Raw genomic sequence first — 15,916 nt, 5'->3', positions numbered from 1 at the left:
CTCCCATTACAAAATGTCATTCAACCGCACTAGACAAGACAGTGTTATTACGTGAAGATGCTGAACTTTACCGCTGTCTACGGGTGTAGTAACGAGCAAACAAAGAAAACAAAGCACAAAGGCAGAACATTTCATTGGTATAATTAAGTTTTTTTTCTGTTTTTGTATGTTATGAACTTTTGTGATAATCAGGTAACGTTATTGATGATGACAGTCACTTACTGCATTCACCATAAGGCATAGCAGCTCCAACTCGCACTAAACACTCGCCTTATGCTAGTTTTGTTGAATAAAATCAGAAAAACATTGCAAAAGAAAAATGACAACGAGATGCTGCGGTGCCATAAACTTATTACTGTCAGCTAGTGAAAGAGTCGTTCGGGGGATTCATTCACAAACGAATCGCTCCCTCCGTCAGTATGAGAAGTGAAAGCAGGAGAGGAGCTGTGTTTCAGGACATGATAAGACATGATAAGATCAAATTTAACAAGGAGGGTGGATAGTACATTTCTGTACACACAAACACAAGCTTTTTGTCAGGAAAACCCGTGCGATCACTGATCCATCAATGTAGAAAAGTGATGTAAAATTATAATTTTCGTAATTAGAAAAAAAAATTACATACTAACATCCAGGAAAACTCCCGATCGTAGATATATGTGTATATGTGTATCACTCTGGCTTTGGATGGCCACAGTCCTCCACTCTACCTTGGTCCCGCATTCATTTCAAAGGAGTGCTACCCTGTACCAAGATGGCGGCGCTATTCACATATTCCGTCCAATAGACAACAATAGGCCAGGCGACATCTAATGTATATATCTATGATTGATTTATTTTAAGATGTGCGAACAACAGAATTTTCACACACCTGCAGCGTTTCCAACAACAAAAACAGAATATATGTCTACTAAATAAACATAATAAAATAGTAGGGCCGCCCTCAATATTTTCCCTTAAATTACAAATTTAGATTAGGCTACAGAAATATTAGGCTGCGAAAACACTGACTGAATCATTTTTAAATAACCAGCATAGACTGTTTTTTCAGATTAAGTTTTTTTTCTCCCGACAAATAGAAATAGTCAACATAGCAGGCCTATACATCGAATCGATTGGTCCACACAAAATAAACATTTAATTAATGCTCCTCTGTAATTCGTTTATCACAAACCTCTGTCAACATTTTCAATACAAGTTGTTATTTTAAAGATAATGTTTTGATTTTTCCTGCACATGTGCTTTTATTTTCTCCGTCTCAGTCTCCGTGAGTTCATGAGTAAACATTACCCATTTCATAATGTTTTGTTCATCACAAAACATTAACCCATTTTCATAAACCCTATTAAGTTCAAATACAAAATAGTATTGTGTAATTTGTAATACATGTATTAATAATACTGCCCATCCCTGGTAGTAGTAGTAGTAGAAGTAGTAATGGTTGAAGTAGTAGTAGTAGCAGTAGTAGTGGCGGTGTTGGTTGTGGTTGTAGTAGTAGAAGAAGAAGTTGTAGTTGTTGGAGCTGTTGTGCTAACTGTAGTTGTGGCGGTGGTTGTGGTAGTAGTAGTTGTTGTTGTTGAAGTAATAGTAGTATTAATGGTTGAAGTACTAGTTGTTTAAGTAGTAGTAGTAGAAAAAGAAGTTGTAGTTGTTGTAGTGCTAGCAGTAGTAGTCGTGGTGGTGGTGGTAGTAGTTGTTGTTAAAGTCGTAGTAGTAATGGTAGAAGTAGTATTTGTAGTGGTTGTAGGGCTAGCTGTAGTAGTGGCATTGTTTTTTGTGGTAGTAGTAATGGTTGAAGTAATAGTAGAAGAAGTTTTAGTTGTTGTGATTGTAATGCTAGCAGTAGTAGTGGCGGTGGTGGTAGTAGTAGCAGTTGTTGTTGATGTAATAGAAGTAGTAATGGTCGAAGTAGTCGTAGAAGGAGGACAAGTTGTAGTTGTTGTAGCTGTTGTGCTAACAGTAATAGTTGTGGTGGTAGTAGTTGTTGTTGAAGTAAAAGTAGTAGTAATGGTTGAAGTAGTAGTAGAAAAAGAAGTTGTAGTTGTAGTGCTAGCATTAGTAGTGGTGGTGGTAGTAGTAGCAGTTGTTCTGGTTGAAGTAATAGAAGTAGTAATGGTTGAAGTAGTCGGTGAAGAAGAACAAGTTGTAGTTGTTGTAGCTGTAGTGCTAACAGTAATAGTGGTGGTGGTGTTAGTTGTTGTTGAAGTAGTAGAAAAAGAAGTTGTAGTTGTTGTAATTGTAGTGCTAGCAGTAGTAGTAGTCATCGTCGTAGTAGAAGTAGTTGTTGTTGAAGTCGTAGTAGTAGTGATGGTTGAAGTAGTAGTTGTTTAAGTTGTAGTAGTAGAAGTTTGATGTTGTAATTGTAATGCTAGCAGTAGTAGTGGCGTTGCTAGTGGTAGTAGTAGTTGTTGTTGTTAAAGTAATATAAATAGTAATGGTTGAAGTAGTAGAAAAAGAAGTTGTAGTTGTTGTAATTATAGTTCTAGCAGTAGTAGTAGTCATCGTCGTAGTAGAAGTAATTGTTGTTGAAGTCGTAGTAGTAGTGATGGTTGAAGTAGTAGTTAAGTTGTAGTAGTAGAAGTTGTAATTGTAATGCTAGCAGTAGTAGTGGCGGTGCTAGTGGTAGTAGTAGTTGTTGTTGTTGAAGTAATAGAAATAGTAATGGTTGAAGTAGTAGTAGAAAAAGAAGTTGTAGTTGTAATTGTAGGGCTAGCAGTAGTTGTCGTCGTCGTAGAACTAGTTGTTGTTGAAGTCGTAGTAGCAGTGATGGTTGAAGTAGTAGTTGTTTAAGTTGTAGTAGTAGAAGTTGTAGTTGTAATTGTAATGCTAGCAGTAGTAGTGGCGGTGCTAGTGGTAGTAGTAGTTGTTGTTGTTGAAGTAATAGAAATAGTAATGGTTGAAGTAGTAGTAGAAAAAGAAGTTGTAGTTGTTGTAATTGTAGTGCTAGCAGTAGTAGTAGTCTTCATAGTAGTAGAAGTAGTTGTTGAAGTCGTAGTAGTAGTGATGGTTGAAGTAGTAGTTAAGTTGTAGTAGTAGAGAAAGTTGTAATTGTAATGCTAGCAGTAGTAGTGGCGGTGCTAGTGGTAGTAGTAATTGTTGTTGTTGAAGTAATAGAAATAGTAATGGTTGAAGTAGTAGTTAAGTTGTTGTAGTAGAAGTAGTTGTAATTGTAATGCTAGCAGTAGTAGTGGCGGTGCTAGTGGTAGTAGTAGTTGTTGTTGAAGTAATAGAAGTAGTAATGGTTGAAGTAGTAGTAGAAGAAGAAGTTGTTGTTGTAGTGCTAGCAGTTGTAGTGGTGGTGGTGGTGGTGGTGGTAGTAGTAATAGTAGTAATGGTTGAAGTAATAGTTGTTTATGTAGTAGTAGTCTTAATGAAAAGCAGCAGAATGACTCATTTTCAAACCCTTTGCTAGTTGTTGTTTTTCAAGATCTAAGGTGAATCTGCTGCTTCTTTTAATAGCATGGCAATAAATGTCACAATAAATGGTGTTTAAACTCACATTGGTAGCATTTGACACTGAACAAAGCACGTAAGTATTAGTTTTGCTGCAACTTTGCAGAACTAGAAACGGTTTCTAAATTAGAAATATTATGTGTTGCTGTCTCAGATGGTCAGATAAAAACTCCTTTTAACATAGAAAAGATACATTTTATCTCATGTAATCAGTAACACATGTAATGGTTTTTTTGAGGTGTTTTACCCTGCATATTCATAAAGTGTGGTGTATTTGTTATGATGTTGCACTTTTGATGTTTTCATTTCTTTGCCTCTAGAGAGTACCATGAGGCGAGGGAGAAGTTTGGTAAAATATCCCGCCAGGTGAAGGGTCTGGATGCGTTCATCCATCAGTTATCTAAGATCATGACCACCAGGCACAACGTTTACGCTGAAATGAGAATGTAAGTTTTATTCTTCGTTACAGGATTGTCTGGTTCTGATAAATGTTAGTTAACTCACTGACGACGTCAGTTTGTTTGGATTGGGTGAAAAAAAAGTTTAGCCACACCCCTCCAAACAATAGTTTTTGTGAGTGAAAGATGAGAGGAGGAGTGCAAGAATAAAACCCTACCTCAGTATTCACTTCAGTGGGAAATATCTTACACTGAATTTAAAATCCGCAGCAGCTTCTGGTGACTGTTGCTTTACATTCATATGAGATTGTTCTCCCTGTCCCCATTTTCAAAAGAGGGCGGAGCTACAAATGCCTTTCTGCGTTCTAAAACTCGACATTCATAAGACCTCTTAGTCGCTGACATTAGCCCCTTTCACACATACACACCTTTCCGGAAAATTACCGCCAATTTTCCGGAATGGTGTGTATGTGTGAACAGGCCCTTTTTGAAAATACCGGTAAATTTGTTCTGGCTATTTTCCGGAAAGAGAAGTTGTAACATTACTGGTAATTTGCCGGAATGCTGCGCTGTGTGAACGCAGAAGGAAGATTCCCTGAAAGAGTGCGTGCACGTCTAGAACGTGCTGACGTGAGACGTCTGCTTTAGCCAATCAGAACAGTCAGACGCATTCACGTCCGCACGGTTTATGAGAATAAAAGCCTTTAAATATTTTTTCAGACACATTTAGCTGCTAGAAATTAGTCAGATAATGCTTATATGTTCATCTTAATGCCAACCGTGTAATTAATTATCGATAAGATGCTTATGGTAAGCCGTTGTTTGTTTACTTTCAAGCTTTGCATGTGCCCGTGAAACAGCCCATGAGCGCCAGCACACACGCATATCATGTAAATCTCGACATGCGAAAGTGTTTCTCTATATGTTTTCATCGAAGTTGTTCACAATACTGATCCATCCACAGAGTTTGTGATGCAGTCAAATGTTTACAAATACAAGCGCAGCCATTTAGAGCTCATTTCTGGTTAATGATGTCAGAATTTACCGGTATTTTGGAATGGATGTGTGAATGCTCTTTTCTGGAAAATTTCCGTTACGTTCTCGCCTGAGTGAACAGCACTTTTTTGAATTTACCGGTAAAGTCGTTCCGGAAATTTTCCATATATTTACCGGTATCACTGTGTGAAAGGGGCTTTTATCTTCAACAGGTACAGTGTAAAAACTAGCGGATGGCTGCTTTTCACTTAGGGCTATCTATGCTAATAAGGTAGAGCAGGGGTGCTCAATCCTGTTCCTTGAGATCTACCTTCCTGCAGATTTCAGTTGCAACCCTTATCAAACACACCTGTCTGTAATTATCAAGTGGATTTCAGGTCCTAATTAATTGGTTCAGGTGGGTTTGATCAGGGTAGGAGCTAAACTGTACAGGAAGGTAGATCTCCAGGAACAGGATTGAGCACCCCTGAGGTAGAGATTGTCACTAATGGGTGGGGCTTTTCCCTCTGATGACACGTACAAAGGGAGAATGTCAATCAGTGTTTCTGCAGACTTTTTTTATTAAGTGTGATTATAAAAGCTAGAATTAATTAACTTTTACCATTAGAGACTGGATGTATTCACACACTGTTGCTACACAACTTTGTGTAAATCCCTTATAAAAGTGATTTAAGCATAATAGGTCCACTTTAATGCTAATACACTAAATTTAGAGTCATTAAATGCTTATGTTAAAGCAATAGTTCACCCAAAACTAAAGTTTTACTTATTTAATTTACTTCCTGAAAACCTGTAACCATTGACTTCCATAGTGGGATAAACAACTATGGGTAACAGGTTTCCATCATTTTTTTTGGCTATCAAGGTGTGTTTGTTTGTGTTTTCAGGTATCTATCTGTACGCTGCAAATACAACTTTCACTCGATGCTGTCTCAGAGAGGATATAAAGGGAAGATGATCTTTGACCACAAGAATGAGATTCTCTCCATATCAGTAAGGATTCATCACTGAAGTAGCTTTTTTCTCCATGACTTAAATGTGTTATGTGTAGATGCATTATTATATTTAAATCTTTTAATATCCTGAATGTCTTTGGGGTTGGTGTTTTAGAATAGATGTTGTAACTAGGGATGGGTATCGTTAAGGTTTTATTGGTATTACTACTTTTATTGATACCACTTATCGGTTCGGTACTTTAATGGTTCTCTTATCGGTACTTTTTGTAGTGTTTTTTTTTATGAAAAAAAGCAAAATACAACTTAAATAGAATTAAAAACACTTTATTTTATTATTAAGTTTTTAATGTAAAATGAAATGAAACGTATAATTGTTAAAATAAATATTTTTTTCCTGTAAAAGAATGTACAATGATTTAAGTGTGAAGAGTGAATGGTTTTTAACCATTCTTCTGAAGAAAAATCAACATTTTCTGACAGAAGTCGGGATCTCTTTATTATGCTCCTTTCAGTTGAAAAAAAATACTAGGATTGCCCTCAATATCCCGAGAACTGTGAAGGCTTTTATACATGACACGCTCGCCGGAAACACAAGCATTTCTCATGTGAGATTGTTAACTGTGCGGATAAATATCAAATATCGCAAATTAGAAAAGGTTGGTCAGTTAAATTATGCTACTATAAATACGTGCTTCTCAAAGTGGGGGTTGGGAGCCCCCGAGGGTCGCATGATAATGAAGGGGGCGGGGGCGGTCGCCTGGTGATTTCCAAAAAATCTATTTATTTTTATTAAACCATAAGAATTACCATCTTTTATCCATAACCTACTGAAGAGAAAAAATAGTTGTTTATAGTTACTATATACTTTATAGTTACTATAGTAGCTTATAGTTACTAGTTCTGTTGGATTGCGACCCCTGGGGTGATTACATTATATTAAAGATGCAGCAATAGTGTCATATGCGGCAGATTGATTTTATAACACCAGGTTAAACTTTCTGGCCCATTTACAGCACTTGCATACATTAAAAAATTAAACGAAGAATAGACTTGGGTCTATTGGTGTGTGTGCGCCATCACATGCAAGGTTTTTGTATTTATAACCACCTCAGAGGATATTGGGGGTCATTTTGGGGGTCGCAGGCAGAAAAGCTTGGGAACCCCTGCTTTAAATAAAGTTTATTCAGCAATAATTCTCCAGAACTGATAGCAGATCCTTAAAATGGCTTGAGCCCTTAAAATCATCCCAAATTCTCAAATTTGAAACTTAAATATATTTTGAGAAAATGAAGGGTGAGTAAATGATGACAGATTTTAAATTTTTGGGTGAATTTACAATCATATTTTATAATTATAAATTGTGGTCTTTTTGCACCCTTGACACAATGCTTTTTTTTTTTTCGTGATGATGATTATGTGTTTTTTTCCCTTCAGGTTCAGCCAGGAGAGGGTGGGAAGGCTGATCTGAGTGACATGCGTTCGCTATCTGGAGGAGAGCGTTCGTTTTCCACCGTGTGCTTCGTCCTGTCACTGTGGGAAATTGCTGAAGTTCCTTTCCGTGCCTTGGATGAGTTTGATGTCTATATGGTACAAAAAAACAAAAATAACCTGGTTAGACTGTATCTCGCACAGCAAGTGTGTATTGTGTGAAGACTTGTATTCTTTAGAACAGTGGTTCTCAATTCCAGACCCCCCATCCTGCACATTTTGTATGTCTCACTTACTCGACACACAAGGATCAGTTCAGGAATCTCTCCTTTAACGAGCTGATGATCTGAATCAGGTGTGTTAAAGAGCCATGACACCCCCCACTTTCAGTTCAGGTTCACCTTAGATTTTTTTCAAAAGATGCATCATTATGGGCGTGGAGCTCCGAGCAAAGGGCAGGGGTGGGCGTGGCCAGTGGAGGAGGCGAGGAGGGGAGCGAACAACTGGTTGTCAGTCGGCTCACAAAATTGATGACCCATGATTTAATAGTTTACAAAGTTAAAATGCAAAGAAATAAACAGTAATTTAAATGCTACATTTGTTATTCGTAATTTGATATACAGATAACCACAATTTATATCATTATAAAGATAATCGTGTTCATATAAACACTATAAATGAGGACTTCTCCCTCAATCTCCGGGTCTGAATCATAGGTTTGAATGCAGGCTCAGTGCAGCAGGTCTCTTGCCCTGTCTATTTTAACCATTAGCACTGCTGGTAATCTAGAGGATTTAGGCGAACACAGCAGCACGGCGATGTGTCGAAATGGGAACGAACTCCTGATAAAAGACAAAGTCTGCCATTTTCCAAGTCTCGTACTGCTCTCCTGACAAAAATGCTTGCTGCACATAAACAGCTTTGTTGTATCGCCCCTGACAACATTGATGGGGAAAACATGCAACAAACCCCGTGGTTCATGGAAACAAACACAAACGACCCTTCATTAACGGCTAAATACTGTGGGTCGTGGAAACACAGTAACAAAGCTGGACACACCCACTTTCCTGAATTTTTTTAAACTAGAGGTGTGAAAACAACCTGCTGAGACATGGGGGTTTCATAGCCCTTTAAGAAAAAAATGCAACATTATAACCGTTTTAAGCTTAGATTTAGAACAAAGCCATCAATCTATATATTTACTTAGGCCCCGTTTACACTATTACGTTTTAGTTTTAAAACGGCATTTTAGAATGAAAACGATCCACGTCCACACTAGCGTTTCACCCAGCATTTCTGAACAACTCTCCATCTACACCACACCAATGAAAACACACATCACGTGACACACACACACACTGGCATGCGCTGTAGCATATCTAGCCAGGATCTACCGCTAGATCTAATCTCACTATATTTGTTAAACATGATATTTAATTTATCTTGTTGTCTTTATCTAAAGACATATTCCCTGACTTTGGTCTTTTACATCTATTATTGTTCTCAGGTAACATGTTTTGGCTGAGCTTTGATATTAGTTAATAGTTAATGTAACCATGTACATTCTGTATATTGACTGATTGCTTGCCTTTATTTCCCATAATTAGGGCCTGACGGAGTCTGCGAACGGTTTTTGCTATTTCTGCAGAGAATTTTGGTAAAAGTCTGCGAATAACTGCGGAATTTTTTGGGGAGTATCATAACTAAAACCTTAATATATGAAATAAAAAATAATATTTTATCTATAACTTTTATTTAATGTTTAAAATGCAAACCCAATTAGATTCACTTTATTTGGTAAATAAAGCAAGTTTGTCATATAATATCTCTAGAAAAAGACAGAAAATATTACTGTACAAACTGCATTGTACATAAATCAGATGAACATTTTCACATTAGTCAATAATATTACTGAAATTAATAAAAAAAACTGAATAAATATAGATTTACACACATTTACTCAAGTAAATAAACAGAGTTAATGATGGGCTAAAAATCTGCACGCGCAGATTCCAGGTGGCCCTACCCATAATGTATAAAAATGTATAAACTTATTGTACATTATAATTTTATAATGGCCATTATTGATTATTAAATTAGATTTTCAGCAAAAGAGAGGGTATGTTTCGAATTTTTACTGAGAAAGAAAGAAGGCAGTGATGTTAATGGCTAAGTTTTGTTATAAATATGCATACAATAAAGATGACGCTCATATATGCAGCACGACGCCTCAACATTTCTGCTGACTGTTAAGTTGGTAATATCAAAATGAAACTAGCAGTTCCTTAAATCATGTTTTCATTTTATTGTTAAGAAAGTGAAACAACGTACGTAGCCAGGGTGATGTGAATGAGGTTATAAAGTACACTGTTCCCTTCGATGATTTACCCAACATGTTCTCGGGAGTCTGTTTTCCATATTAAATTTGCGAAGTCTGAACTTAGAAGGAGAGGATGCAGAACTTTAACTGTGTGTAGGCTACTTAATATTGAGGAAAAGCCCCAATCAGAGAGGCGAATGTCTGCAGCCCTGCTTCCGTTTTCAGATGTCTCCGTTTTCCCCCATCCACACTGGAGGGAGCAGCAGTGTTTTCGAATGAAAACGGCCTCTCCAGCGTTTTCAAAACGCTCTGTTTTCGGCGCTCGAAAACTCCGGCGTAGTGTGGACGGATGGCGTAACTGTAGCAAAACTTATTAGTTTTAATACGAAAGCGCATTAGTGTAAACGGGGCCTTAATTAGAATCAGAATTTCAATCAGAATTTACTCTGTTGAACACAAAAGATGTTTTCGATAGGGTTTGTAGTCAAACGATTGTTAACTACAACTGTTTGACTGAAACCCTATCGAAAACACAGACTTCTATATTGTTGATATCCTACTATGGAAGTTAATGGCTGCAGCCAACTGTCTGCATTCCAGCATTCCTAAAAAAAAAAATCCTATTTGTTGATAAACAGGAGAAAGAAACTCTTGTTTTGAAAAACATGTGGCCGAGCAAATCAGGAGTCATTTTCATTTTTGGGTGAACCATCCGTTTAAGAGTCGAGAGCATTGTGGGAATACAAAAATGTGTTTGTCATGGCTACTAACGAGAATCAGGTGACTAAAGTGTGCGTTTCTTCCAGGACATGGTGAACCGGAGGATTTCTATGGACATGATGCTGAAGATCGCAGCCAGCCAGCGCTACAGACAGTTCATTTTCCTTACACCACAGAACATGAGGTAAAGCTTATGGAAATTTACACTACACAGATTCGAATATTAGAAGATTCATGAAACACGCGTTAATAAAGGAGCTCATTTGTGCTTGTAATAGACAAAGATGAAGCAACAAGCGTGAGTGATTTACTTGTTAATTAAATACAAAGATGTGAATAGACATGCTGTGGCGCGATTCGCACACTTTTTTGAGTATTTCTGCAGTACTGTAAAGCACAAGCCTAAACAAAAAACCTAGAAAGGGTTTCACTATTATGCTCACCTCAAGGTTGACATTTGCCTGGAGTTGCTCATATGTTTCATGTCCAAGAATGAAGATAAATGTTCTTTGACTCCTAATAAAAGAGTTTTTCCATTTCTTTTTTCCAGTTCACTTCCAATAAACAGCCTGATCCGCGTCCTGCGACTGAACGACCCAGAACGTGGCCATTCTGCTCTTCCTTTTAGCCAGAGGAACCCAGAGTGATGTTTCTGACCATCTGATTTGTATGAGGCAAACCCAATAACGCGCACACACACACAAACAACCCAAAGCGACATCAAGGCTCTGTTATGAAGGCTGCATATTCATATTACCTTTGATATAAGAGGCAGGCTTTTGTATTAATCCAGAATTTTAATTCAAGTATGCTTTAGTGCTGTTTAACGATTAACACCGAGTAATTGCGTACAAAATATTATGTTTGTGTTTACATTATATGGCTCCATATACTGGTTATGTATATATAAATGTGCATACGTATATGTAGTTAAAAATATTTACGTATATGTATGTATTTATTTGTTTGTATAAACATAAATATACTTCATATACATGAATGTGTGCACATTTATTTATACATATATATGTGAGTGTGTGTGTGTGTGTGTGTGTGTTTATACATATATATACATACATATATATGTGTGCATATGTGTATGTGTGTGTATGTGTGTGTATATATATATATATATATATATATATATATACATACACACACAGATGCAGACTTTTATTTTGTATGTGATTTAGGTATTATTAATTGTTAAACAGCACTAATAAAACAAATGTTTTCAGAATGTGGTTTAGATCTCTATAGATGCACTTTATAGATCTCTATTGCAAAAATGTTTACAGGTGTTTCTTTTCCAAATGTGTCATTTTAAAGTGTTTGTTTCTAGTCTAAATAGTTATTAAAAACCAAAATGTCACATCCTGTTTAGCACTTTACATTTTCCTAATATAGTAGTTTTTATATTTTCTTATATCAATGCGATTGCAATGTTATTTGCGTTTATATTTGGTTAAATACGTCATTTATTGACTGGTGATTGTTTAATGTTAGTGTTTTAATAACAATTTTCAATCTTTCACTGTTTTATTTTTTCCATTGGGTGTTTAAAAAAATAAATTCAGTTGTTTCCTAGTTCAAACTAAAAAAAAAGCATCTGTGGCTTGATTTGGTTTGATCCATTGTGTGCTGTTAATGGGTTAACAGAACATGAAAGGTTGAATTAGGGCTAGGCGATATTGCCAAAAAAATACATCACAATATCGTGTTTCATATTATTCGGGATCGATAATTAATGAATATTTTTTAACAATACATTTAGGGAGATTAAGTCAAAAACAAAAATATTTAAGCAAAATATCTGATAATAATAAAATAAACACAAGTGTTAAAGAGACTCTTAAACTTGATATATAAAAGTTTACAAAGTGTGTGCAATGGTAAGGTGCGAATAATAATGATACAGTAAACCTCATACTCTGTCAACAACACAAATGATAAGAATCAAATTTCAGCTCTCAAGTAAAGGAACCAACCATCAGTATTTAAAAACATACTGCAACATTACAAATTATGAAGTTGAATGACTACATTACCCCTATGCTTTCAGATGGGTTGCTAGTGGCTGGGATGCACAAGAAAAGAAACCCAAAAGCCACTCTGCCCACAACCTGACATCCTTTTTTATTTACAATCTCCTCACTGCTGCTGAACTGCACTCATTTTCACATGTGTTGTCATTCTGACCTGGAGTGACAAGCGTGCGCATGGATTCCTTGACTAATTACTATGGACTTTCCGCTCATGATCCCCTGGTGTCTCTCGTTACTAGGTGACCATCAAGTGTTTTCTCAGAGGATGACAAACGGAAATCCATTGCTGCAGCTCCGATACAAATTTATGGAGAACAGTAAAAAGCACTGCAGTGTTTGGGTGCGCTGTGTTTGTCTGAGGTAATTATTACTGAAATGTGTATATTCCATTGAAAGTTTGAAGCAGATTGGTTAGCTCCAATTACATAAATCATTGCGCTTGGCATTCGGAAAAGTTCAGATATTTTTCAACTAGGTGTGCCTGGAAAATGGGGGCGGTTCACATGCACATGCAAGCTGCATGCCTTCATTGGAAATGACAAACTTACACCCAAGCTTATTAGCATTCCTTCTAAAGCACCCGCTCAGCAGCCACATTATAATAAAACTATAGCCTTCACATAGAATCTTTTTTTTTTTTCAACATTTTTCAACCTAGGGCTGGGCAATAAAATCTGTATCGATATTTCTTGACTGAACACCAATGTCAATATCGATACAGATTTTATTGCCCAGCCCTAGGTTGAAAAATGTTGAAAGAAATCACACTACTGATGATCCAACCCAGGCACGTGCACACATAGGGCTCAACTTGTGCAGTGCACATGCCCTTTTTAGTTTTGGATAGAAAGTGCCCTTCCAAAATGATCAAAAGTGCCCCGGCGACACATTCCGCCCTTCAGTAGCCACGCGACAACACCGCTGTTGAGTACGCACAAACCCCACCCCCGGGTTTTACAATACGCGCGCGACAACATCGCTCTTCAGTACGCGCGCGACAACAACAAACCCCCCCCTTCAAAAAATTTATCCTGCACATGCCCTTAAGACAGTCTCTACACGGGCCTGATCCAACCGGTCATTTACTTGTTAGTCATTGCCTGAGGTTGCTGTTTTTGTGCTTAGAACAAGTTTAAGCATTGACATTGAGTTCATGTGGCCTCTGAATGCAAATACTGCTGTAATTGCGGTTTCCCGGTGAAGCTTATGACATGCAGTCACGCTTGTTTGCAGTACTACAGTTGTAGTTCAGTAGTGATAAGCATCTGCTAGATTGTCCATCCAGTTCCTCATCACTGATTTGGCTTGCTGTTCCTGGCCATGTTGTCATTTTTGGGGGAGATCCTCTTGACGGATATACTTGTGGTTTTTGTGATAGTCTGTTTTTTTTTGTTTTGTTTTTTGGTGTCTGTTCATTGCTCATTCTTTGTTCATTGTACCCCATGAGCAAGGCCAGACTGAATCTGTGTGGACATTTAGAATGATTTTGGGAGTTTAGTAGCTAAAATCTTAAAACATTAAAAACTGCAAGTCTCTCGTATCAGTGGCGCCCCCAGAAAAATTTCTTAGGGGTGGCCAAGTAAGGCCACAACAAATTTTGGGGTGGCACACAAAAAATTATGAATTGTGTATATATTGTAAATAAGGAGTAATGTTATATTTTTGTTTTTGGTAAAATAAATAATGTAGTTTTAATGAAATCCAATAATTACTCTTGAAATATTGTAATTTATTCCTGCAAGTACAAGTGCAAACCAAATAAAAATCAATATTTAGTCTAAAACCTCTTTCAGGTAAGTTAATTCTTGTACAACATACAATATATGCCATGTCTAACATTAATGAAGGTTAATGAATGAATTAATAAACCAAACAAATGAACAAACTGTACAAAAGGCATTACTACAGTATGTACACACGCTTACTATACATACCCCAATATAATTTATCCATGCTACTTTGTGAACCACAATGTTAATACATATTCCTGTACCTATTTGCAAAATACACCCACAAAATCATTAGGATTTTTGGCCCTTTTAAGTCAACCAGCAAAATATTGTAGTTGCTAAGTAAACTAGATTTTGAAAAGCAGATTTCAAAATGCATTTATTTATTTATTTTGGATTTGTGGTTTTTAATAAGATAAAACACAACTTTTTCATTTCAAAAATAATAATTTCTTAATAAAAAGTGTGCAATCTCAGTGAATCTGCTTCGTCAGTGGCGCTGATCAATCCACAATAATTTAGGCTGCATTTTATTTATTCATTTATTTATTGAAGTATTGTGAATTTAAGTAAATGCATTTAAATTAATAATATCGGCAACTATCATAATGGGGTGGCCACAGGGGTGGCCAGAGTTTACACAAGGCCACCCCTTGGGGGCGCCCCTGTCTCGTATAATACATCTACTAAAAAGAAAATACAAACTGTATTGTAAATAAATCAAATAAACATTTGCAGATTTGTCAATAATATAACTGAAATTAATAAAAAAAAAGTTTTCTAGCACTGGGTTGTGGCTGGAAGGGCATTCGCTGCGTCAAACTTATGCCGGAATAGTTGGTGGTTCATTCCACTGTGGCGACGCCTAATAATAAGGGACTTGGACGAAGGAAAATAAATGAACGCATTTAAAACTGAATATATCTATAACTACATGACAAAATTATTGTTGCCAATCCCAGTTGTAAGATCAACAAATAATGACTTTTAATTGATCAAATGGAAAAGTAGCAGAAGGTAGATCTGTTGAGCTGCATCTCAATCATCACAAATACTGCAGAAGATCTACTGGAACCCGCATGGACCCAAGATTCTCACAGAAATCAGTCGTTTGGTGAAGGAAAAGTCATGGTTTGAGGTGACATTCAGTATGGGGACGTGCAAGAGATCTGCAGAGTGGACGGCAACATCAACAGCCTGAGGTATCAAGACATTTGTGCTGCCCATTACATTACAAACCACAGGAGAGTGTCAATTCTTCAGCAGGATAGCGCTCCTTCTCATACTTCAGCCTCCACATCAAAGTTCCTGAAAGCAAAGATGGGCAAGGTGCTCTAGGATTGGCCAGCCCAGTCACCAGACATGAATATTATTGAGCGTGTCTGGTGTAAGATGAAGAAGGAGACACTGAAGATGAATCCAAATAATCTTGATGAGCTCTGGGAGTCCTGCAAGATCGCTTGCTTTGCCGTTCCAGATGACTTTATTAATAAGTGATTTGAGTCATTGCAGAGATGTATGGATGCAGTCCTCCAAGCTGATGGGAGTCAAACACAATGTTAAATCTTTTTCCACTGCACCATGACTTTATATTTTATACTGGACGTTGTTTCTGATAAGTGACAAGACTTTTGTCTTAGCAAAGTCAGACCTTACTGTCCTAATTAAATAATTAATAATCAAGACATGATAATATTTAATTTTGATAAATAAGTGTAATCTAGAGGCTGTTGCCGTTCATATAAGCCACTTCTGATACCAAATGATCAACTAGAAGTCAAGGTATTATTTTTTTCCTCAAACTTGGAGAGGCGAAAAGACTTTTGTCAGGTTGTGTATGTGCTCGCGTGTGTGCGTGCGTGTGTGTGTG

General features: G+C 36.9%; 2 protein-coding genes across 3 annotated transcripts in view; both read left to right on the top strand.

The window, feature by feature from the left end:
* Positions 1 to 11,643, top strand: part of si:dkey-119f1.1 — a 56,471-nt gene extending 44,828 nt beyond the window's left edge. The window contains exons 23-27 of one of the 2 annotated variants that reach the window (XM_087239519.2): positions 3,774 to 3,899; positions 5,735 to 5,840; positions 7,238 to 7,390; positions 10,358 to 10,455; positions 10,822 to 11,643. In XM_087239519.2, coding sequence (XP_087095645.1) covers positions 3,774 to 3,899; positions 5,735 to 5,840; positions 7,238 to 7,390; positions 10,358 to 10,455; positions 10,822 to 10,918 — 580 coding nt within the window. In that variant the 3' untranslated portion in view covers positions 10,919 to 11,643. 2 annotated transcript variants of the gene reach the window in all.
* The window catches only part of LOC147846195 (uncharacterized), a 1,020,765-nt gene that overhangs the window by 884,850 nt on the left and 119,999 nt on the right, over positions 1 to 15,916 (top strand). The window lies entirely within an intron of this gene.

Source organism: Danio rerio, chromosome 2, assembly GCF_052040795.2.
Source record: "Danio rerio strain M-AB ecotype USA chromosome 2, GRCz13ab, whole genome shotgun sequence".
Taxonomy (NCBI): domain Eukaryota; kingdom Metazoa; phylum Chordata; class Actinopteri; order Cypriniformes; family Danionidae; genus Danio; species Danio rerio.
The sequence above is the reverse complement of the archived record's forward strand: the minus strand, read 5'-3'. Positions and strand labels throughout refer to the sequence as shown.